General features: G+C 40.2%; 2 protein-coding genes across 2 annotated transcripts in view; one reads left to right on the top strand and one right to left on the bottom strand.

Annotated features, from left to right (window-relative positions):
* Positions 1-26,421, top strand: part of LOC122145283 (insulin-like growth factor-binding protein 2-A) — a 40,775-nt gene that overhangs the window by 5,810 nt on the left and 8,544 nt on the right. The window lies entirely within an intron of this gene.
* Positions 2,350-3,298, bottom strand: LOC122145285. Its single transcript, XM_042758052.1, has 2 exons — positions 3,094-3,298; positions 2,350-2,977 (listed from the first exon to the last, which is right to left on the bottom strand). The coding sequence occupies exons 1-2, from the start codon at positions 3,166-3,168 to the stop codon at positions 2,441-2,443; spliced, it is 612 nt and encodes a 203-aa protein (XP_042613986.1). The 5' UTR covers positions 3,169-3,298; the 3' UTR covers positions 2,350-2,440.

Genomic DNA, 26,421 nt, shown 5'->3' with positions numbered 1-26,421 from the left:
AAACCAGTTTTGGACCAGAGCAAAACGATGGAAAGTTACATTATCCCAGACGACAATGTATTGCATCTGGTCCCTTTGGTTTGCTGCTGTGATAGTGTAATCTGTCTACAAATGTAAGAATAAGGTCAGTGTTGTAAGGACCCAAGTTGGCATGGTGGTGGAGGACCCCATTCTGTGTAATGGCAGCACAAAGGGTAATGTTACCCCCACATTGCCCTGGTACATTGACAACAGCCCTGTGGCCTATTATGTTTCTTCCCCTTCTTCTCACTGTTGTCAGGTTACTTTTTTTTTTCAATTGTTTACATGCAATTTTGAAAAATGGGTTCTTTTTTTCCAAAATATAATCACAATTATCCAAACACCAAACTCAATTTGCATAATTCCTAGATTGTTTGCAAAATGACACACTTTAGTCAAAACATACATATTTGTGAAAATGCTATTAGTTTTCATTTAACAGTCCTCAATGATCAGACACTATTGCAGCCAGTTTCACACTGCTGTGATAAACACATTTGTAAAAAATGTGATTTTAGGAAATAGCATGTGTTAGATCTTTGGTCAGACATTGTTATGTAAGGGATAATTTAGATTTAAAAAAAAAAAAAAAAAAAAAAAAAAAAAGTGACAAACCTACGGAAGTTCTAAGCGGCCATGCATTATAATTTTTTTTCTTTTTGTTTTCTCGTTATAACGACTTAATTTTCTCGTTATATCGACATAACGAAGTTCATTTTCTCGTTATAACGACTTAATTTTCTCGTTATATCGACATAACGAAGTTCGTTTTCTCGTTATAACGACTTAATTTTCTCGTTATCTCGACATAACGAAGTTCATTTTCTCGTTATAACGACTTAATTTTCTCTAAGAATTTACAAAACTGCGCCAGCAGGTGGCACTATAGACCTGAATATAACTGATGGGGTGTTGTATACTATCCACTTTACTGTATGCGGACCTTCCTCGTGATCGCTATAATTTTTGCAGTCTTGTTTATTACTGACATTTAATTAATTCATAAATGTTAAATGCTTGAATCAATATGAATATTTTGTGTATTAAGTTCCTGCTAGATGCATGAGTTTCACCAACGCATTCTGTTTCATCAATAACTGCTTATCAAAACCAAGGTTGACATCACTGTATTCTGTTTGCACCAATATATATTATATTTGTGCTTCTTTTAGGCTCATGATTAATTTAAATTTAATTTTAATTTAATGATTAGGTAGTTAATAAGCGGGAGATGTTCTGTTTATCTACAGTAGGACGGGATTTAACGATGTAGGCTGATGTGCTTCTTTTCCTTATTACTAATCTTTGTTGTTAACCATATTGATGAGAAATGTGATGTATATGTAAAATCCATAGGCTAATTTAATTCAGTTTTGTTCTGTAATGTTGTAATGGTTTTTTTCTACACACATACATTACACGTACACATGAACGCTCTTTTCAAACAGAAGCTTATAACACACATGATATCTGCCACATAATGACTACTACAAATTACAAATTATATATAATTTTATTTCATATAAAGGGAAAATTAAAAGTGAGTTTAATCCAAGCAGCTCTAATGGCACGGTGTTGCCATTTAAACATTTTAATTACAAAAAACAAAATGTTCGTTGTACTGTCTCTGGAAAAAATCAACAGTGATTGATCAGCCTTTATTTATACAGTATTGTAGACGTTATTATTACCTAGGCGAAGCAAAATTTGCTGAAATATAGGCTACAGTAAGAGCGCCTGCATGGCTGTCCATCAGATGCCTGTCAAAGTTGAGTTCGTTACTATAGCAACAGTAAAACTTTCATGTCGTTATAACGAGAAAACAAACTTTCGTTATGTCGAGATAACGAGAAAATTAAGTCGTTATAACGAGAAAACGAACTTCGTTATGTCGAGATAACGAGAAAATTAAGTCGTTATACGAGAAAACGACTTTCGTTATGTCGAGATAACGAGAAAATTAAGTCGTTATAACGAGAAAACGAAAAGGAAAAAAATTATAATGGATGGCCGCTTAGAACTTCCGTACAAACCCACCACATTCTTCATGATTAGTTTGAGATATAGGGAGAATGTACACAAATAGGCCTACTATAAACTTACCAAGCACTGCACAACACTGATGCTGCAGACTGAATATTTCAAGTATTTATTTCAATACTTTCAGTATTTATTACCATATTCAGTTACAGTAATCAACCAACAATGAAATAAATGAAACAAATAAAATCTGTAGACAAAAATTACTGCATGAAGTACATACACTTTGACTTGAAGAAAAACTACTGTAAAAGCAACAAGAATACTGTAACTATTCATCATCTCTCCGTCTGGCTGGATCAGGCCATAAGATTTCATCCACATCACAGGCTATGTCTTCATTGGCAAGCCACCATTGGAAGAATCGCCTGTGACAAATCTACCCCTGCACAGAAGCTGCTTCGATATGATCACAGGCCTGCTCCATGGCCTGAATGAGGGGCAAACCGTCATATGGCCGCAGGTTGTATACCTTCCACCGCCATGCTGAAAAAAATCTATTGGATTCAGGAAGGGGGGAGTATGGGGGAAGGTATAATACTTCAAATTCAGGGTGCTCATGGAACCAATTCTGGACCAGAGCAGCCCGATGGAATGAGACATTGTCCCAAACGACAATGTACCGCATCTGGTCCACTTGGTTTAATGCTGTGACAATCTCGTGCAATCTGTCAAGAAATGCAAGTATTAGATTTGGATTATAGGGTCCCAGATTTGCATGGTGGTGGAGGACCCCATTTTGTGTGATAGCAGCGCCAAGGGTGATGTTACCCCCTCGCTGCCCTGGCACATTGGTGATTGCCCTGTGCCCAATTACATTTCTCCCTCTTCTTCTTGTTTTTGCAAGGTTAAATCCAGCCTCATCCACATATATAAATTCATGTTGAATTTCAGCAGCATCCATTTGCAAGACTCTCTGAAACACATTAAAGAAAATAGGATGCTATTCAATATCTATAGCACAGTATTTTTGTGACAGAACATTATAAGCAGTGCACAATACCACACCATAGTAAGATGAACAATACATACCTCCACATACTCATTGCACAGATGTTTCCCTCTCTCTGAATTTCTGTCAAATTGTTCCCGATACAGTTGTTTCATGTATATTTGATTTTTCTTGATGTTTCGACCTAATGTTGACAGAGAGACTTGTTGGATGTTATTGAAAATATGGTCATCATTGATGATATTGGCTTGGATTTCTCACAGCCTGATACAAGTACAGGTCCTTCTCAAAAAAATTAGCATATTGTGATAAAAGTTCATTATTTTCCATAATATAATGATAAAAATTAAACTTTCATATATTTTAGATTCATTGCACACTAACTGAAATATTTCAGGTCTTTTTTATTTTTTTAATACTGATGATTTTGGCATACAGCTCATGAAAACCCAAAATTCCTATCTCAAAAAAATTAGCATATTTCATCCGACCAATAAAAGAAAAGTGTTTTTAATACAAAAAAAGTCAACCTTCAAATAATTATGTTCAGTTATGCACTCAATACTTGGTCGGGAATCCTTTTGCAGAAATGACTGCTTCAATGCGGCGTGGCATGGAGGCAATCAGCCTGTGGCACTGCTGAGGTGTTATGGATCACCAGGATGCTTCGATAGCGGCCTTAAGCTCATCCAGAGTGTTGGGTCTTGCGTCTCTCAACTTTCTCTTCACAATATCCCACAGATTCTCTATGGGGTTCAGGTCAGGAGAGTTGGCAGGCCAATTGAGCACAGTAATACCATGGTCAGTAAACCATTTACCAGTGGTTTTGGCACTGTGAGCAGGTGCCAGGTCGTGCTGAAAAACGAAATCTTCATCTCCATAAAGCTTTTCAGCAGATGGAAGCATGAAGTGCTCCAAAATCTCCTGATAGCTAGCTGCATTGACCCTGCCCTTGATAAAACACAGTGGACCAACACCAGCAGCTGACATGGCACCCCAGACCTTCACTGACTGTGGGTACTTGACACTGGACTTCAGGCATTTTGGCATTTCCTTCTCCCCAGTCTTCCTCCAGACTTCCTCCAGATTTCCGAATGACATGCAAAATTTGCTTTCATCCGAAAAAAGTACTTTGGACCACTGAGCAACAGTCCAGTGCTGCTTCTCTGTAGCTCAGGTCAGGCGCTTCTGCCGCTGTTTCTGGTTCAAAAGCACACCCTGTGCACGGTTGCTCTGGATGTTTCTACTCCAGACTCAGTCCACTGCTTCCGCAGGTCCCCCAAGGTCTGGAATCGGTCCTTCTCCACAATCTTCCTCAGGGTCCGGTCACCTCTTCTCGTTGTGCAGCGTTTTTTGCCACACTTTTTCCTTCCCACAGACTTCCCACTGAGGTGCCTTGATACAGCACTCTGGGAACAGCCTATTCGTTCAGAAATTTCTTTCTGTGTCTTACCCTCTCGCTTGAGGGTGTCAATGATGGCCTTCTGGACAGCAGTCAGGTCGGCAGTCTTACCCATGATTGCGGTTTTGAGTAATGAACCAGGCTGGGAGTTTTTTTAAAAGCCTCAGGAATCTTTTGCAGGTGTTTAGAGTTAATTAGTTGATTCAGATGATTAGGTTAATAGCTCGTTTAGAGAACCTTTTCATGATATGCTAATTTTTTGAGATAGGAATTTTGGGTTTTCATGAGCTGTATGCCAAAATCATCAGTATTAAAACAATAAAAGACCTGAAATATTTCAGTTGGTGTGCAATGAATCTAAAATATATGAAAGTTTAATTTTTATCATTACATTATGGAAAATAATGAACTTTTATCACAATATGCTAATTTTTTGAGAAGGACCTGTATTGGTCAAAACCATGTTCACAATGGCTGCCTCTTGTGCACGAGTGAACATAGGGTCCCTTCCACCTTGGTGTCCTCAACCCTATGTAAAAAATAAATATATATATATATATATATATATAAAAAAATAAATAAATACACATGCAGCCTACTGTCAAATGTCACAGTAAACAATATTGATAAGTACAGCAAGCTTCAGTTTCAATGTACTGTGTGGTTAGCTTACCTGTTTTCTCGATGAAATGTCCGAATTACTGACACAACAGTATTTCTGTTGAGATTTGGTTGAACTCTTTGTCCAGCTTCCATCAGTGTCAGTCCATGGTTGATGATTTGGTTAGTAAGTGTTGTATGGATTTATTGTTTAATTTTTGTGCCTCGTCTTTTTTGTTCAGGTTCTATCAACTCTTCAAGTCCTTCTCTACCTCTTCCTCTACCTAGGCCTCTTTCTCTATCTCCTTCTCCTCTTCCTCTACCTAGGCCTCTTTCTCTATCTCCTTCTCCTCTTCCTCTACCTGGGCCTCCTCCTCTATCTCCTTAATCTCCTCTTTGAGCTCCCCTCTCATTCTCACTCTTCTTCTTCTTCTTCTTCTTCTTCTTTTTCTTCTTCTTCTTCTTCTAGTTCCTTCCATTTTTGTTAAAGACAGGTGAACTCACCTGCTGCCTTTTATAGCACACCTGAGTGCTGCGTTTTCAAATTAGCACATGTGTGCTTCCACACCTGGTGGATGTGATTATCCAATTCGTTCATTAGTGTGGTCATTGGCAATCCGGGGCTTTGTAATGACAAGCAAGTAACCTCACAATTCTTATCTGTGTCTAAGGTGTGAAAATGTGTGTAGAGTTCACAAATCACTGTGTGTAATGGTTTGCAAAAAGGGTAAAGCAGACATTGTGTGTAATGTTGTGCAAATCTGTGGAGGTGTTTTGCTCATTGGAGTAGAATTTTGCAAATTGTGTGGAAATTTTTATTTTAGTGTGTAAACAATCGTAAAAACTGTAAATCCAGCCTCATCAATGTATATAAACTCATGCGGGACTTCCTCCACATCCATTTGCAAAACTCTCTGAAAACAGCAAAATATCACATTGTGTAGATCAATATACTGTAGGTCTGCTATACATTAAAATTACATGTACAGTAAAGAGATTATGTGTGCAGTACGCAATACTACAGTCAGTGAACAAAACGTACCACCACATATTCACGCGCAGGACTTTCACCCTATCTGAATTTCTTTCAAATGGCACTTTATACAGTTGTTTCATCAGAACTTAATGTTTTTTTAAGGATACGGGTTATTGTTGACAGAGAGACCTCTTGGACATTATTGAAAATTGAGTGATCATTGACAATATGGGCTTGAATTTCTCTAAGTCTGATTGCATTATTGGCCAAAACAAGGTTTATGATCTGGCTCTCTTGCTCCTGTGTGAATATGGGGCCCCTCCCTCCTTGGTGTTCTCGATGTTCAATTCTATGTTGGACAAACAAAATACATGTAGCTTACTGTAAAATGATACATGAATAGATACTAAAACTGTTGATACAGTACATGCAGTAAGCTATGGATTTTCTGTTGACAGAAGAAACGTTTCTCACCTGTGCTCTTGACGAAATGTCCGAACCATAGATGATTGTGTTGATGATTGGTGTACCTGCTTAGGTTAGGCTGTACTCTCAGTCCAGCCTCCCTCAGTGTTATTCCATGGTTTATTACATGGTCCACAATTGTAGCACAAATTTCGTTAAACAGATTTGGTTGTCTTCTTCTCTGTGCATGTCCTACCCCTCCTCCAGGTCTCCCTCTCCCTCTCCCTCTCCCTCTCCCTCTCCCTCTCCCTCTCCCTCTCCTTCCACCTTCTTCTCTCCAGCTTCCCTCTCTCATCCGGATTGTCCCTCTTCCTCTGACACCGTCCATTTTTGTTGAAGACAGGTGAACTTACCTGTTGCCTTCTTATTGTGCTTAAACCTGATTGGTGTGTTTACAATTAAGCAGCAGTGTGTGTGCACACTGATGGTGTGTGGCTGTGTTTAACCATTTGGTTCATGGGTGTGTTCATTTGAAAGCCTTTGCTTTGAAATTGAAAGGAAATGACATGATAAATTTCTGTCAAATGCATACACGTGTGTTTAGTGTTTTGCAAATCACTGTGTGTAATGTTTTGCAAAAAGTGTGAAGCTGACAATGTGCTTACAGTGCAAATCTAGGCCGGTGTTTTGCTCCTTGAGTGTAAGGTTTTGCTAATTGTGGGAAAGTTTTAATTTTAGTGTGTAAGCAATTGAAAAAAACTGTAATGGGGAGGAAATCAGGGAACAGGTGTGACAAGTAATGACCAGCAGCTAAAAGGGAATTCAAAAGGAAACACATGAAAGAATACAGAGCACTCAGACAAGCAGGAGAACGGGATTAAACACCCACAGATCAGGCCAGACTCCTAACAGTACAACTTCTAGGCAATGGAACTCATTGATTAGCGACCAGTTCAGGATGGCTCTACTGATGACATTTAATGCTGCACCCCACCCAATCCACAAAACAGCAGGAGTAAAGGGACTGAGACAAAATAATTTGATGCAGCAGACACTGGGTAAATCAAGTGAAGGGACTGCAGCAGCACCACCACCAGACTGAGAACCTTTGACATTTGATACAATCGCACCGGTGTGATTATAATCAGCTCATTATCATCAGTCATTGCTGATACGCTGCAGAGGTTTGTTCAGTGTGCATGCTCTCTGGCTGAATTCTGCACTCTCTCATCTCATTGCAAATTTTCTAATCATAAACATCAGATTGCAAACGTGCATACTATGTAATTAAGAGATTCATTTCACAGTGTAGACAGCTTCATTGATAATAGGCAAACAGTAGTTTTTTGAGAGTGCTTAAACTCACGCTATATTTAAGTCAATGAAAATGTTATTTGATAATGTAAATGTTTGATAATGATAATGTAAATTTGAAATATTTAAAATAAAAATAAAAATGAAATAAAACCAATAGGCCTACATCAGTTATACACTACTGTCGTGGCTGTTGTGTGTCACATAACCCAACCATCCCCCCTACATGCCCCACTGTTGCCCCCTCAAAAATTTGATGTGCATGAAGTTCCTGCCCCAGAGGAATGTTATTTCTACTTAGGGGGGCACCCAAGGACTGCTTGCTTAGGGACCCCAAAACATTAAACATGCCCCTGCTTGTGAGTTGGCACCCATAAGGGCATAAGGGTGAGTTGGCTTGTTTGGAGCATTTGTTTCAGAATCTGGTGCATTTTCTCCATCAGTTTGGTTAGTTTAGGCATATATGAACATGGAAATTTAAAATTAATTGAAAATTAACTTAATTTAAAATTAACTCTAGAGTGGTTTGATTGTGGTGAGAAAGAAATCATATCAAATGGACCAACGAACCAATCTGTATCATAATTAATAATGGTAAATGTGTTATATAAAAAGCAGCAGTGTCTACGTCTGTGACTGAGCATATTATTTTTTTTAAAAAAATATGCTCTTTAAAAACAAAAGAGCACCTTCATATGCTCTTTTTCAAAACAGGTGCACTGAAAGAATGCTAACCCGATTCAGCCTTGGTTCTCACTCGAAATTACTCTGGTCAGTGAGAGGACAGTTTTACTCACATACCTGCAGACAACACATTTTTGTATGCTTTGAAATGTTGCCTTATTAAAGTAAACATAACTAAGAAGAAAATTAAACATTGTAACAATTTCAGTCCTTGTTTCAGATCAAAGCAAATGATCTAAAGGTCTGAAAATGCCCCAAGAGGCTGGCATTTGGTAGAGAGACAGCCTTTGCACACAAACACACCTGGGTGCCTGACAGTATGCAGCCTTTATACAGCCTTAAGAACCTTCTCAAGATTCAAGATTTTTATTCGTCACATACACGATTATATAGAGAATATATAGCCAGCAGTGAAATGTGAGTACAATAGCCTTTCACTAGCCTTTCTCCAAGTGGAATAACATAGCTGAATGAAAGCCTGGGAGGGATAAAGAACTGGACTTACTGGACTTATTTTTAGCATGAAGCAAGCAGTCACAATTCAGTAGATATTACAAAGCCCTCAGCACCTGGCAGAGGGACTCAAAAATAAACGGACTGCTTATGAGTAATACCTACAGGGCTGTGGGGAAGCAGCACCCATTGGACTAAAATAGAGCAAACTAATCCCCCAGTTTTCTGCAAGAGTGGGTATGGCTGCGCTCCCCCCTAGGGTGACTCAGCAACTCAAATACCAAGAATCTTACTGTGTCTGTGTCCAGAATAAACTCTGTAGCACCCCGCAGCAGCTTGGAGATAACACAAACAATGTGAGAAATGTTGAGGCGAGCACGCTCGGGGTGGAAGCAAGCAATGGTGTAAGGTCCTCTTTGGAATTTGCAGAAGTGGTGATTTTTTTAAATTAGATTTTTTTTTTTTCAGGAGTTATAATTCATACATGCTGATCTGGGGCCGAGGATGTAGGGCAGCACTGTTTCCCAAAGGCCCGAATTGTGGTTACTCAGTGAATGTGCGATAACCTCACAAGAGGCAACCAAAATTTCTGACATGTCAGAGTTTCATCCGACCGTCCGATTGCCAATCGGGAGAGGCTATTCACCTCTCGTTACCCCCTATACATTGTATGTCAAAAGACACATGACAAAGCTGAAATTTGCCCCGACTCTTAAAAAAAAACTCTGTCTGTCTGGCTGGACACCACCCGCACGAAAAATTCAAAATCAAATTACTAAGCAACCCTTGAACAGAATAACACAAAATAGTATCATTTTAAAGCTTAGAATCTCAGCTTTTTAATGCATGTAATTATTTAGATCAAATCTTAAAGAGCGCTGAGCAGTCCCTCTAAACCAAAGTGTATCATATTTTTCAAACCACTGCCTTGATCAACAAAAAATATAATTTGAAAGCTCAGAGTCTAAAAAATATCAAACATATCATAGTCATTGTTAGTCATTGGAACCTTATTAAAGAGTTTCAGATGGTGAGTAACGTGCTGCATGTGAAGTTAAGGATGATAGCTGTTTGGAAACAGAACAGCCCTGTGTGGGACTATTTTCAGTTTAATTATGAAAATGGAAAAAGCAAATGCATTATCATAGCCATTCATATGATTTACGGTGTTAAAATTAAAAGGAAAAAAATCCCACAAAAAATAAATTGTTCAAAGCGATTACCGCAAAACACAAATTATTCATGACTAAAGATGTGTAAAAGGAGAGTACCATAGAAAAGGCAGCCTGTGCTAGTAGCTATCAGTGTGAGGAACAACAGACTTTGACACTGTGTTTCCAAAGATCTGAGGTTTGGATAAAAATATATAAGAAACTTGATAATTTGCTTGGAAATTTTGTTTGAGAGTTTAAAGGGTTCATATGATGCAATTTCAATTTTTCCTTTCTCTTTGGAGTGTTACAAGCTCTTGGTGCATAAAGAAGATCTGTAAAGTTGCAAAGACTAAAGTATCAAATCCAAAGAGATATTCTTTATAAAAGTTAAGAGTCAACCACAAAACCTAAAACGGCTCGTTCTAACATGCCCCCATATCTCTACGTCACTATATGGGAAGATTTTCCTAATGCCGCCCAAATGTTTATACAAAGAAAGAAGGTGTAACTTTTATTCTCTCTGTTGCCGCCGCTGCCATGTTGCGGAGTCACTGTGTGTTTCGTTTTGAAAGCAAAATTGCAGTACTTTGTTTTTGGCCTTCCAAAAGAAGACACTATTAGAAATCAGTGGTTAAATTGTATTTCAACACTGTTCCAGAACAGTCCAACCCACATATTCAAATGTGTGCTGCACATTTTATGGAGGACTGTTTTCTGAACCAGTAGCCTGCAATGCCTCCATGGCAAATGGCTGTTTCTATAAAGTTGGGCAGTTCAAACTTTGCAAGGACAGTCTGGCGCTTCTGACTCACAGCCTGTAAGTAAGTATTTTTATATTTAAATAATTAGCAAATGATGATTTAAACGTGAGTTTTGAGCAATAGAGCAGGCTTATTGTTTGTTTTATGTTTACGCAGCGCGATACATAACACAAAGAGTAAAAAGACATAAGTCATTATAATCAGTAATTATGTGTGCCTTGCTGGTTCAATTGTGGTTCTTTTGGAAGTTGGGTTGTGTACGGCATGGGTTGTGGCTGACAACAGCCCTAATAAACACCCCTCGTGCATCAAAATGCCTTGTACTTGTCTGAGAAGAAAAAGAATCGAATACAGCGGGAAGGGCAGTAGCTGATTGAGTCCTGACTGAGCGTGCATTAGCCGAGTAGCTTCTATTGTCTGCTGGTGAGAATTGATAATCCAGTTCGTATTAAGATGAAGGTTATGCGGGAGCTGGGGCAGTCCATATGTTTGGTGTGCACACTGCGGCAATTTCCTATCAGTAAATGGTAAATCCTTTGAAAAAGGAGCTGTGTGAGGCTGCAGCTGTGAGTGAGAAAGCGAGCTGGCATTACCCGCCACTGCTGAACGCCATGACATTAGTCGGTGGTGTCGCCGACGCGTCAATTTAGCAAGAAGTGAGGGGCCTAAAGGTAAACATGGCTCCCATGAACTGAATCAGCCGATTGGAATAAAAAACATCAAAATACTCTGGCAGATCGGACTGTGAGGCTTTTCATGCCCAATTTGAGTTATTAGCTCATGCATTTGCTTGGTCAGAGGAACAGAAAGTTCTTCAGCTTGCTCTTTGCCTGACAGATGATGCACTTTAATGTTTGTTGCTGCTTGACACTAGTGAGAGGGCTGATTATAGTGCATTGGTTGGTGCATTGAGATGCCGCTTTGGACAGTGTTTCCAGTATTGTTCTGAGTTACACAGCTGTCAGAGAATTCCAGGAGAACCACTAAGGGCTCAGGCTAGCTTATGCACATATTCAGCCATCAGTGCAGAGCGGGCTGGCCTGCGATCAGTTCATTGGTGCTCTTTCCCCAGCAGAGCTGTGCATACATACACAGATCGCATACCCACATGATTTGGCAGAGGCCTTGGAGTTGGCACTGGAGAGGTAAATGGCAGTTGAAGCAGCAAAGTGAGGGTCAGCAATTGACCCCTCCCCCACCATCAGGGCAGCTGGAGGGGATGAGATGGCATCTCCAAAAGTGGCTGAATGAGATTACAAAGATGATTCGTGGGTCGGCATTGCCTCCACCCAGGCAGCAGACACAGGTCGCCTTTGGGGGTGTGGTCAGCCGAGACATCTGGTTAAGAAATACCCTACGCTGGCTAAGAATTCGGGAAACAGGAAGGGGTCACAGTAGGTGGGACACTGCAGACCCCCAAGCCCATGTCCCACTCATCACCAAAACAAACAGACTGCCCACAATGAATAATGGAACCATAATTGCATTTATGGCATTGAATGCTAGTTGATACAGGGTCTACAGTGACTGTGGTTCGTCCTGAGGTGGTGCCAGATGGAACGCAACTAGAAAACTTGCATTGATTACCAGAGGATCAATGCTGTGACATGTAAAGACTCGTAGGTGTGGGTACTGGCAGGTGCTGCTGACGCCAGAAGCTTGACCCAGGCCAGCTTTCTGCACAAGTAGAGGTTTGTGGCAATTTAAAGTTCTCTTTTTTGGTCTTTGCAATGCACCGGCCACATTTGAGCACTTAATGGAGAGGGTACTGGAAGGCATTCCGCGACAGCAGTTTCTCGTATTTTTGGACGATATACTGGCACATGGAAGCTTGTTCCAGTCAGCTATCACAGCTTTAAGGGCAATGATGGAGAAGATCTGATTGGTGGGTCTTAAGTTACATCCCGATAAATGCCGACCGTTGGGCAGGGAGGTGACCTTGGGGCATCGGATAGGCAATGAAGGGATCGGCACTGTGGAGGACAAAGTGAGAGCCGTACAGGAGTGGCCTGTCCCAGTGAGCCAAAGAGAGTTAAAAAGCTTCCTGGGTTTGGCATCCTATTACAGGAAATGTGTTCAGGGTTTTTCCTGTATCGCTGCTCCCTTATATAAGCTCATGCAGAAGTTTCTGTGCTTTGTCTTGACGGAAGTTGTCAAAATGCTTTCAGTACTCTGAAACAAGCTCTTGCATATCCATCCTGGCGCCTCCCAAACCCCAACTGCCTTTCGTGCTGGGGATGGAATAGGTGCAGTCTTATCCCAGGTGTGGCCAGATGGAGAGAGAGTATAGGCCTATTTCTGCAAAGTGCTCAGCAAAGCTGAAAAGAGGTATTGTGTCACACGGCGAGAGCTGTTTGCTGCAATCTCTGCCATCAGGCATTTTAAGTACTACCTGTTTCACCATATGCTGATCATGCCTTCTTGCAGTGGCTGATGACGTTCAAGGAACCAGAGGGCCAGATGGCTCGTTGGCTTGAGGAATTGAAGAGTTATGGGTTCACTGTAACACATCGTGCTGGGGAACGGCATGGCAATGCCGATGCTCTGTCGAGACGGCCATGTAGTATGCAGGAATGCAAGTATTGTGAGCGCAGAGAAGGCAGAGAGGTTAGCCTGAAGGTGGATGGAAGCAAGGGACCCAAACTGGTCTGCCGGGAGCTACAAGATGTAGATGTCACTCAATGGATGGAGAATCAGAGGCAGGACCCAGACATGCAGTCGGTGATGCTGTGGATAGAGGCACAGCAGCGGCCATCATGGGAGGAGGTAGCGGCCCTCTCCCCATTTACCAAGGGATTGTGGGCTGTTAGACGGCTGGTAGATGGGGTTCTCCAACGAGCATGGGTGGTGCCAGCAACAAGAGAAAAGAGATGGCAGGTCGTGGTTCCTGGGGACATGCAAGAGGCAGTGTTAAAGGGTATGCATGGCTTTGCTGGATCAGGCCATTTTGGGGTGACAAAGACACTTTGACGTCTGCTTCAGGCCTTCTACTGGGGACGGCTGAGGCGTGATGTGGAGAACTTCTGCAGGCGCTGTGATCTTTGTACAGCATGCAAAGGGCCACCGGGTCTAGGGCCCAGCTACTGTACAGCAGTTTGGACATCATGGGGCCATTTCCTTGCATCACGATGGGAAATCACTTTGTTTTGACTGTTATGGATTACTTTATGAAATGGCCTGAGGCCTTTGCACTGCCTGGCCAGGAGTCTAAGAATGTTGCCAATGCCTTGGTGGAGGGCATGTTAAGTAGGTTTGGGGTTCCCCAGAGTATCTATAGTGATTTGTTTATAGTCTAAGGTGTTCTCTTCCATGTGTGAGCATTTGGGGATTAACAAGACCTGCACCACCCTACTCCACCCCCAAAGCGGTGACATCCTCATTCTCTCTTATTTTGAGGTCACTGTAGCCACCAGATCCAGTCTGTATCCAGATCAGATGGTCACTGCAGTCACCCGGATCCAGTACGTATCCAATCCAGATGGTGGATCAGCATCTAGAAGGGACCTCTACAGCCCTGAAAGACAGCGGAGACCAGGACAACTAGATGAGCCCCAGATACCCTGTAAAGACCTTGTCTCAGACGACCACCAGGACAAGACCACAGGAAACAGATGATTCTTCTGCACAATCTGACATTGCTGCAGCCTGGAATTGAACTGCTGGTTTCGTCTAGAGAGTGGGATTATCTGCTGGCTAGCAAGCCTGGTTTCTCCCAAGGTTTTTTTCTCCATTCTGTCACCGATGGAGTTTTGGTTCCTTGCCGCTGTCGCCTCTGGCTTGCTTAGTTGGGGACACTTCATTTACAGCGATATCGTTGACTTGATTGCAAATGATTGCACAGATACTATTTAAACTGAAGTGAGCTGAATGATGACATCACTGAATTCAATGATAAACTGCCTTTAACTGTCATTTTGCATTATTGACACACTGTTTTCCTAATTAATGTTGTTCAGTTGCTTTGACACAATCTGTTATGTATAAAGCGCTATATAAATAAAGGTGACTTGACTTGACATCCACTCATCAACACAATTGGGACACCCATCTGCCACTGGTCTTAATGGCATGTCGCTCTGCTATTCAGGACTCTACCTCATGCACACCAGCCCGGCTTTTTTTGGGGATGGAGATTAGGACCCCTGCAGAGTTGGCCTTTTGTCGGCCCCCGTATGCTCCATCTATACCTGCTGGACCCGAATGCTAGACAGCTCCAGGATCGCTTGGACTCTGCCCATGCATATGCCAGGAGGCAGCTGGTGACTGCAGGTATGCGGCAAAAGAGGGCTTATGACTTGTATGCCTGGGGCCATGACTTTGGGGTGGGGAGCTAGTTTGGGTTTACAACCCACTGAGGAAAAAAGGAATGTGCCCGAAGCTGGACAGCCACTGGGTGGGACCTTGCCCAGTATTGGAAAAGCTGGGGGAGGTTGTGTATAGTGTACAGTTGCCTCCTAGGGGGCGCAAACTGGAACTGCATCAAGATAGGCTGGCTCCTTACCGGGGCGCTGCAATACTGCAAGGCAGCACGGGACATCTGTCACAAAACACTCAGACTCCAAGGGGGACAGATGGGGTTATCGACTGATATGGCCAGTAGCGGCCAGCAGGTGACATCGCTGTCCAACACCCCTGAGGGTGATCGTTCAAAGGGCTCAGAGGAATCATTACCAGAAGGCCAAGCTCACGCGCTCCTCAGGGGGTGTACAAGGAGGAAGAGGAGACCCCCAGTCAGATTTAGAGGGTCGAGGACTTCACTAAGATGGGGGTAGTGTAGTATGTTTAAAATGTTGTTGTGTTGTGGGTAACAATGTGCTTAATGTTAACTTTGCATTTATTAATTTTTGTGTTGCAAACAGTTATTGGATGTTCGAGTTGGATGTAAAAAGAGGCTCCGCCCACTGTGTGTGTTAGGTGAAAAAGACAGAAGGACAGAAAAAGAAATGTGTTATTTTATTTTATTAATATCCATTAGGCCTATACACTTGGTCAGGAGAGATGTTTTTACGCGGGACAGCCATGAGTTTCCAGTTCATTTTCAGTTGCCAGCTCTTGAGCAGCAGCACTTGCACAGCTCATGGGAGTCGTGACTCATGTATGAAAGATAAAACGACTACTGAGCGAAAATATGCAATAATAATAATAATAATAATAATAATAATAATAATAATAATAACATTAAATAAGCAACATTTCTTTAGTTTTGTTAGGTTTTAGCTCTCATAATACACTATTTATACAGTAATCGCATCAGGTGCAGATTCACAAACTAGTGGGTATTGTTTGTTACCACGGCAACCACTTAAACCACTTAAAATGCTCTTAAATCTAGCAGTTATTAACTATGTTTATTATAGTAAAGGCAGATCACTAAAGGATGAGGCGATTGTGCCGGCTATACTGTAGCCATAGTGCAGCAATTCAAGAATATTGTTTGGATGCAGTAGACATTCAATAAAATTAAGACTTTTAGATTAAGAATTAATAACAAAGAAGTATAGCTAAATAAATAGATACAGACAATCAGCAGGACACCAGGATCTCTCTTTTCCGGTCTGCTCCTGATGGCCTGTACAAGAATGCCGTAAGTTTAGAACTGTGTCTAACAATAAAGATTATTCAAGATTCAAGATTTTTATTCGTCACATACACAATTATATAGAGAATATATAACCAGCAGTGAAATGTGAGTCAGGTCCGCTCCATGGACAGTGCAATTATTAAAGAATACAACACAGAGGAAAATATACATAAATATGAAGGTTTGAAAGAATGAAATAAAAGTAAACAATAAAAATATAAGAATAATATATATATAAAAAAGTATACTGGAGAATTAAATAAATAATAGAAAATAAAATGTATATGAAAGTATACTGTAGTCTTAAATATTAAGATACACAGGAATGTACAAGAGGCGAATGTGCAAACAGGTTGTGACACTTTCAATATGTCAATATGAGGTAGGGAATGATGAATATCTTACTGATTAAACAATTATTAAGTGGAGACATGTAGATGTAAAGAGGCTGGTTTTGAGTTTAGGAGCCTGATGGCCTGGGGGAAGAGACTCCTCCTAAATCTCTCAGTTTTTGCCATCAGGCTATGGAAGCGCTTACCAGATGGCAGCAAAGTGAAAAGACCGTAACTATTAGGGTGTTTTTTTTACTTGTTTGTTTTTGCAGCGTTTGAAGTAGATGTCCTGCAGCGAGGGAAGAGCAGACCCTGTGATGCGCTCAGCTAAGCGCACAACTCTCTGCAGGGCTTTGCAGTCTTGACTGGAGCTGTTCCCATACCACACTAATAAACACTGAGGGCAAATGATATACAAATGAGGGCACTTCAGGTGGAAAAGCTTGTCCTCGGTGTTAGGCCCAATCCCAATTATACCCCTAACCCCTACATTTTGCGTGTTCACTTGAAGGGGCAGGGGTGTCTCAATTCTCTTTTGGATGGAGGGGGAAGGGACCGATAGCCCTTCAAACTAAGATTTTTTGGGACCTCACTTTAAACGAAGGAGTATGATTAATTTCCCTGCATACGGCAACATGGCTACCCAAGCAAGCAGAGAGACCCATAAATGTAAGTATTTTTTAGCATATATAAGAATTTTAATAACAATTATACTACGGGGCCGTTGAATGCTTGAATCTGATTGGCTGACGAACGTTCTGAGGTGTGCAATTACTTTCAGGGAAACGCACGGCGAACGTAGTTCCAGGCAGCTCTCTTGACTGCATTACAGTTCCATATCACTTAGCATAGTTAACTGTAATAATGGACATTAGCATACAGTACCTATACAGCACACTAGACTAACAAAAACAACAACATGACAGACGATTTTCCGATTTTGTAAATACACATGACATTTCTCACTAGCGAGGTAATAACAGCGCTGTTTAGAGACTCTGCTGCAGAACACTGTTGAGGGACGCACAGAGGTAGCCTAATTCACACAAGCTCTGTCTCTCTCTCTTTCTTTCTCTTTCTCTGTGTCTCTGTTTCTTTTGCTCTCTTTCTAATAACTTCATTAATAACTGCATTAGAATGCTATCAATGGCTCAAGCCTCCATTACCAGCTTTAAAATGGCATTTTGGAACAAGCAAAAAAGGCGTTGGATGAGATGTGGAAGAAATAATCCTAACCACAATAGCAATTTAAGTACAAAAACTGGGCGAATCCCTTTAAATATATCATCTGATTGATGTCTTGAGGTGTGGTTACCATAGTATAAGCGGGATAATTGACTTGGGGCCATTTCTCGTCGAGGCCGCATCACCAACACCCGGGTGTGCATTATTTTTCTAATAATTCAACGGCCTGTCATCAATTATTCCTTAAATAATCTTTTTTTTTATGTTGCATTAAATCTTGTGTTCATATGTACGGTTATGTTCTCCAAAGAAACATTTGCGAAAAATTGCCATGATAAAAGTTTGCTAATGTTATTGACTGCACGATAGTTCCACAACATATTTTACTGATACCCGCTGATTTGACAACTTAAATACTAGTACGGTGGCAGGTAACTTTTTAATCTTTTAATGCATGTCTGATCATTGTTTTTACGTCCATGAATACATGGAAGTTTGTGATAAACATTTGCGCATTTTCATTGATGTAGGAGCTAGCGACTACGTATGATGACTTGTAACGTTGTAGTAGTGGTGTCCCATTTCTTAGGGGAATAATTTCACCCCTACCCCTTGACACTCTGGGTGCTTCTCAATTTTTATTTGTGCATCCTTGTTTCCTTTTCTCTTTTTCTTCTCGTCTTAGCTCCACCCCTTCAGGATGCGAGGGAAGGATACAAGTAAAAGACGCGGATGGAGGATGGAGGAATTGAATCAAGTGAAATGATATATCCTCTTTCCCTTTAGCGTCACTTCAAAGCATCATCAGCTCCGCTAAAGGGATCTGCCCTTATGTTATTAAAATTAAAGTTTAAGACATCCATAATAAATATGAGGGCAATAAGACCAGCCATGGCCCGATTATTGATGACTTTATAAAGTCTTGAGGAGTGAGTGTGAGGAGTCCAATTAAACCTCCAATTAAACTTATCTATGTCAAAATATATGATTATTGATTTTAGGAAACAAGCCCACCCACATGAAGTTACATCTATTAAAAGTCAGAAAATAGAATCTGTGCAATCTTACAAATACCTTGGGACCATCACTGACTCTAAGTTGAACTTTGAAGCAAATTGTGAAGCAGTGTGTAAAAAGGAGCACCAGCGTCTGTTTTGTTTAAGGAAATTGGTCCATTTTCACATTGTGTGGACCATGAAGATGTTATTTTATCGTGCTTTTATTGAATCACTCTTAACATTTTCTCTGGTGTCTTGGTTTGGAAACTTGTCTGTAAAGAACAAGAATTCACTAGAGTCAAATTGTAAGATGGTCTAGTAAGCTGATTGGGGAGCTTAGTCCAGCATCCCTGTATACCAGACAGTTACAGCGGATGAATTACTCAATTCTAAATGATGACTCTCATCACTTGAACAATGAATTTAAACTTCTGCCATCTAGACGTAGATTTGTATTTCCATATTGTAGAACTAAGCGGTATAAAAACAGCTTTGTGCAAGCTGCTATCTCTCAGTTGAATAAGGATTGGTCTTAGGAACATTATTTTTATTTTATTTTATTTTATTTTATTTATTCGTGATTCTGGGAACCTTAAAGCACTTTTATCATATATGCTGTTTAATGTCTGTGGTGTCTGTAAAATGTGAAAGATGTGAGAACTTATAACACTGGAAACTTAGTCTACCTACTGTATGGGTACAAATAAAGTGAACCGGAACCTGAATATTAATAAAGCAAGATGCCCTGTTTTGAATATATGACATGTAGCCTATGGTTTATTTAAACTGCAAAGGTAAAATATAAATTATAATTTTTACAACAGATGTAAAGGGGGAGGAGAATTTATATGTGCATCAGGTTTTTCGATGAAAAACACTTCCGCAAAGGATAGACCTGTGTACCCTCGCTCATAACTCCTCAGGAAGCCTCCTCACTGCTCAATCCTCGTCTCCTCACGGTGCAATTAGAGAACTGAGAAGTCCCTCAAGATGGCTGACCTCGATCGGTTTCCGGGACATAGAATGGAGAACCGAGGAAACGAGGAGGGATATTGAGAAGCACCCTCTGTTTCAAGGGGCAAGAGGAAGGGTTCTATGAAATATTATATATTATTATGAAAATCCTGTCAATTAATACTCCCATTATTACACTTCTTTTTTCATTACATGTTGCCCCCCAAAAAACATTAATATGCAACTTAGATTTAGTTTATAGATACATTGTATATAATGAGAAACACATTTATGGTCATTTTACCCACATTTTGCAGAAAGAAAAATGGTATATTGAATCATTCTGTTATAACATAGCTGAGAATCATCTTTATACAAAGTTTGGTAAAAAAAAAAAAAAAAAAATCTTGAAAACTAAAGATGTCCTGTATCGAGGACATAGATATGGTGGCCATGAAGGGCAAACCAGATTACAATTCTGAAAACAAAATAACAAATTACAAACACAAATGCAAATCTAAAAAACAAAACAACAATTCAGAAAACATTATAACAAGTCAGAAAACACAATGACAAATTCGAAAACAAAGTTACCAGTCAGAAAACACAACAACAAATCCGAAAACAAAACAACAAGTCAGAAAACACAACGATAAATCAGACAAACTGGAAGAGGTAGGTATAGTTTGAGACAGCGCCATTGGGATTACTCACAGCTGACTGGATGAGACATCTGTCAATCAAAGTATACAGAAAGAACCAGCCAAAAACAGCAGAGTCCTGGTAGAAAGTTCAGAGATGGTTTTAAAGTAGCTCGGTTTAAATGTATTGTATGAATTACGCTTACTATTTAATAAAACATACGGAGTGTCTATTTATACTTTATCCAAATAACCTGCCTTATTAGCATCTTGGTAATGATGCTTTGTCTGCTCTAGTGGTGCATGTGGTTAAGTGTGTTTTTTTGGCTTTTTGATGCGATCGACCCAGGTTCGATCCTACCTTTTGCCAAACTTTTTTTTCTCTTCAGTATTGTAGTACATTATAAAATAGTATGCAATAATAACGTATTGAATGTAAATTATAATTTTAATTCAAATTATTAAATAGATGCCACCTTATTGGTACAATAAAGCCCTCCCTACACCTACCTATTACGAAATACCCAGGAGGCTGAGGATAACAGAAAGACAGTTTTATTCAGGCACAAGCAGAGGAGCGGGTAGTGCTGGGAAAAGTGATATGGAGACTGGCAGTGATGAATGGATCCGTAGTAGAGGGGTAGAGACGTCAAGGTAGGGAGGTGTACCACACACACGCACGGAGATGGCTGGGAACTTCTGGAGATCGCTGGAGACAGGTAAGTAGAGATAGAGTTAATCCTTAGAGTTAGCATAAAGGTAAGTCCTTGTTGCGAACGAGACCGGACACTGACTGAGTGCGTGTGTGTGGTATTTGTAGTGCAAAGGTGATTGACTGTTGATGAGGGTCAGGTGGAAGTGCTCAGTACTCAGGTGAGGGCGTGCGCTGTGATTGAATGGAGGTGGAACCTGGCGTGTCTGTAACACTACCCTAACCCTACTCAATAGTTTATTTTCATCTTTTTGATTATTTCCTCATAAAATAAATGCCTTTACGATGTGATACGAGATTTGAAAAGGGAGAAAAAAAAGTTTGGCAAAAGGTGAGATCGAACCTGGGCCAATTTTATTTTTTTGATTTGCATTTGTAATTTGTTATTTTGTTTTCAGAATTGTAATCTGTTTTGCCCTTCATGGCCACCTTACATAGTGTAACATGAATGAAATATCTCATATTATTTTTAATGCTCTAAACAATGTAAAGACATTGAAAAAAAATACAAACATTTCCCTAAAACTTTTTTCTCGGGTCTTAAGAGTTTAATTTATTTATACAATTAATTTTGAAGTCAAGATTTCGCAAAAGTAAAAAAAAAAAAAAATGTTGAGAAAATGGCAAATATCCATTGATTATGTACTGAAAAGGAAAAAAGACAACACAGCAAGTGAAGGAAATCTTATTATCTTATTGTTATTATGCACAAGTATACTGAATCTAAGTAAACTATGCAAATATTCAAGTGTTTCTACTTGCTGTAAATGTACTAAACAGTCTGCTTAAATGTAAAAGTGTTCTGTTAATTACTAAACTATAATTACTAAAAATAAAAATAAAACAAAAATTTAAATCAAAGCTGCCTGAAATCTGAAAAAATAAACAGATAATTTAATATAAATACAACTCATTTGAAAATGCAGAACTCTAATAATGTTTGTTAACACAGGATCAGAGTCATTGTATTATCAAATCTATTTTTATATGCTATGTCATTATATAGAATATGTATGACTTCTGTAGCATGGCACAGGTTCTGACAGGTTTAAGGCTTGTCATTAGCATACAATAGCAATCCTAATAAAGATTTAAATTGTCAATTGAGAAAAGTTTTTTGTCATAACCTTTGTGTATAATCCAGCCATCTGCTTACTGATGAGAATTTAGAAAAAATTGAAATATATTTATCTGCTCTTCTTTCACTGGGAAAGAAAAAAAGATCCTTGCAAAGTACATAGGATATTAAATTAGTGTTGAAATAGTGAAACAGATCTCTATCTTATGGTTTTCAATGCCATCCCTTCAGTGGACAGTAGAACAGAGATTTTGATCCCAAACAGATGGAGAGGAAATTTTTTTATTAAGGCAAGGAGCATGTAGTTCCCATGTACCATTAGTGCTGACCACCATGCTAGAGTTCCAGTGCAGTTTGCATTGGAAGATGCCAGATAAGATGGTAGTGATTAAGCTTGCTGGCATGACCCTACACCAACAACTTGGCACCCCTTACAGCACTTTAAGTTCTTTACCCATTCAAACCAGCAAGCCTTTTGAGCATCCATCTAGTTATATTCTCATGGTAGATGTAAAGGTAATGGAAACAACTTACCAACCAGCCCTCAGGTTGTAAAAATGAATCAAATTACTTTTAGTGTGTTCTTTTCTTTCCTGCTGGACAGTGATGATTGGCCCTCCATGTGGATTATTTTAAGAATTGCCATACTTTGTGGATGCATCCCACCCCCTTTTATTTCCTGAAGGACTTGGAAAACATCTGCAGATTAAAACAGTTCCTTCCACTTTCCATTGAATGTTTGTACTTGGGGAACATGTGGAGACATCCAAAAAGTCCACTGCAGCTTATTAAGGGTGGCTTGTGAACACAAATAGATGGAAAACATGAAGATAAGACTTTTGAACATAGATTCTTGGATTGATTAAAGTTGTTCTTGGTATGTCCTCAAAGTAAGAATTGAACATTTAGGTAGTGTGATGCAAAAATTATGCTTCATGTTTTCTAGACATTGCTCAAAGAGAAGATGGTTCAACTGAGTATTAAAATCTAAGTATAAAAAACTATAAATATAAATTTGTGTGTGTGTGTATATATATATATATATATATATATATATATATATATATATATATATATATATATATATATATATATATATATATATATATATACACACACACACACACACACACACATATATAGGCAGTGCTACGGGTGGACTTAGGGGGCTAAAGCCCTGAATGTTTTTACTATGTCCTGTAGGAATCATCACTGAGTTTTCATGTGCATTCAAATAATTTCTATTAATAGCACAGATTTACTCTCTGCACATCCAACAGCGTCTACTTGCACTGTCATTCAATCCTGACAAGACCCGCCCATTGAGGCTTGTACTTCTGATTGACATATAAACTGGCTAACCACTGATAAAAAGTTACAGCAGTTGCTTCAGTGTATAACTAATACAGATAATGGCTAATATTTCCCACAATCCATTGCACTTTGATGAATGATTCGGTTGATAACTACAAACACTAATAAAAAGTATTAAAGGGGTGGTTGACTGTTTTTTTTCTAGGCTTGATTGTGTTTAAGGGGTGCAGTCTTACATGTGTTCATGCTTTGTTTTTTAAAAAACACATTATTTTTCACATAATTTACCTTTTTTATACCACACCACCCTGTCCCTTCTCTCACAAATGCCTCAATTATTTCCTGTTTTTATGAAGCCCCTCCCTCAGAAATACACAATGGGCTGAGATTGGTTAGCTGGCTCAGTGTGTTGTGATTCGCTAAACCGCAGAGTGTGCGTCTGAACTCCCGCCCCTCACCTCAGCAGCATGTGCTGCGGTTGTATTGTAAATAATGGCATTGTCTATTTTGCTTATCAATGTGAGCCCAATTGAGTTCAAGTTCAAGTTGAGCTTTACTGTCATTCCGCTACATTTGTGGACTTACAGTAGAACGAAATGTCGTGTCTCACAGGACCACGGTGCTACATAAATACACACATACTGTACAACAATGAAGTAAAACAGTATAAACCTATACACAACTAACCTACTGACAGATTTTGACTATAAATACTATGTATAAATGTTTACATATACATAAGCTAAAAAAAACAGACTATTCGAATGCTTCACATAATACTATACCTATACACAACTAACCTACAGACAGATTTTGAATATGAATATACTATATATAAATGTTTAACTATACATAGACTGAAAAGGAAAAATATATAGACTATACGAATGCTTCACATAATACTGTACATGTGCAAAGAGAAACATCGTAAGTCAAGCAGCTGGTTGGGGAACAGTGCAGGATGATTTGTAGTGCACGAGCATGTAAACATACACATACACATATTTGAGTCTTTTGTGGGTTTATGTACACACAGCAGTGTGTGTGAAAAGTGTCTAGTGCGCATAGAGGAGAATTGCACAAAAAAGGATGTTTCAGACAGTTTTTCTGTGATGTGGTAAGGTTAGGGGCGTGTGGGGGTGGAGGAGGTGAGATGGTCCATGTTTCAGGAGGTATGGGGTTTGTGTGGGGTTTCAGAGGAGGGTGGGGTGATTTGAGTTCAAGGCTCTCACAGCCTGGGGGAAAAAGCTGTTAAGCAGTCTGACGGAGCAGGCTCTGATGCTCCGGTACTGTCTTCCTTGATGGTAGGAGCTGGAAGAGACTGTGTGAGGGATGGGTGTGGTCCTTTTCAGCCGGCGGAGAATGTGTAGCCGCTGTTGTGCCTTCTTGGAGAGTGACATGGTGTTGGTGGTCCAGGTGAGATCCTCTGTGATGTGCACCCCCAGGAATTTATCGATGGTCAGTGGGGGGTGGTCAACAGAGTTTCTCCTGAAGTCCATCACAATCTCCTTTGTCTTCTCCACACTGAGGGAAAGGTTGTTAGTAACACACCATTCAGCCAGCTGTGCCACTTCCTCTCTGTAGTGTGTTTCATCACTGTTGCTGATGAGACCTACCACCGTTGTGTCATCCGCAAACTTGATGATGTGGTTGGAGCTGAACTTGGCAGTGCAGTCGTGGGTCAGCAGTGTGAAGAGCAGTGGGCTGAGCATACAGCCTTGTGGAGCACCTGTGCTCAGTGTGGTAGTGCTCGAGGTGTTGTGGCCGACATGGACTGACTGAGGTCTTTCAGATAGAAAGTCCAGGATCCAATTAAAGAAGGAGGTATTTAGGCCCAGCAGGTTTAGTTTATTAATGAGCTGTTGTGGGATTATTGTGTTGAATGCTGAGCTGAAGTCGATGAAAAGCATTCTGACATAGGAGTCTTTATTTTCTAAGTGGGTAAGAGCCAGGTGGAGGGTGGAGGAAATTCCATCATGTGTAGATCGGTTTGGATAATATGCAAACTGGACCGGATCGAGTGTGTTGGGGAGGCTGGTTTTTATGTTGTGCATGACTAACCTCTCAAAGCACTTCATCATGATTGGAGTCATTTAAACAGGACACAGGTGATTTCTTTGGTAACGGTATGATGGTTGTGGTTTTGAGACATGTGGGGATGACTGCCTGGCTCAGCGAGGTGTTGAAGATATCTGTTAGGACGTCTGTCAGCTGTGCAGCACAGTCTTTCAGTACATGGCCAGGTACGTCGTCAGGACCCACAGCCTTGCTTGGGTTAATCCTAGATAGGGTCTTCCTTACAGCTGCAGCTCGGCTGGAGACAGACAGAGCACTTGGTCGTTGAGAGGTATGGGCAGTTTTTGTGCAGGTGTGTCATTCTGCATTTCAATCCGTAAATAAAAGTGATTGAGTGCATCTGGGAGTGATATGTCATTATCACAGGCCTGTGGCGGGGGCTTGTAGTCCCTGATGGTCTGAATGGCTTGCCACAGGGTCTGTGTGTCTCTGCTGTCTGTGAAGTGATTGTTGATTTTTTGAGCATATGATCGTTTTGCATTTTTGATGCCACAGGACAGTATGGCTCTTGCTGTTTTGAGGGCTGCTTTATCTCCTGATCTGAATGCTCCATCACTGGTCTTTAGCAGCCAACGAACCTCTGCTGTCATCCACGGCTTTTGGTTTGCATGTGTGGTGTAGATTTTTACGTGCGCCCCTAGTTTTCTCTTCCTCTTCTCTAAAGCAGCACAGCATGGCCTCGCTCCGTTCGTTACATGTTCCTGGGGATGGGGTTTATCTGGGTCTGTAACGTATCGGACCCGAGAAGTAATTCGTTGTAGTCCCTTACAAATCATTTTGTAGGCATT

Source organism: Cyprinus carpio, chromosome A6 (assembly GCF_018340385.1).
Source record: "Cyprinus carpio isolate SPL01 chromosome A6, ASM1834038v1, whole genome shotgun sequence".
NCBI lineage: Eukaryota > Metazoa > Chordata > Actinopteri > Cypriniformes > Cyprinidae > Cyprinus > Cyprinus carpio.
The sequence above is the reverse complement of the archived record's forward strand: the minus strand, read 5'-3'. Positions and strand labels throughout refer to the sequence as shown.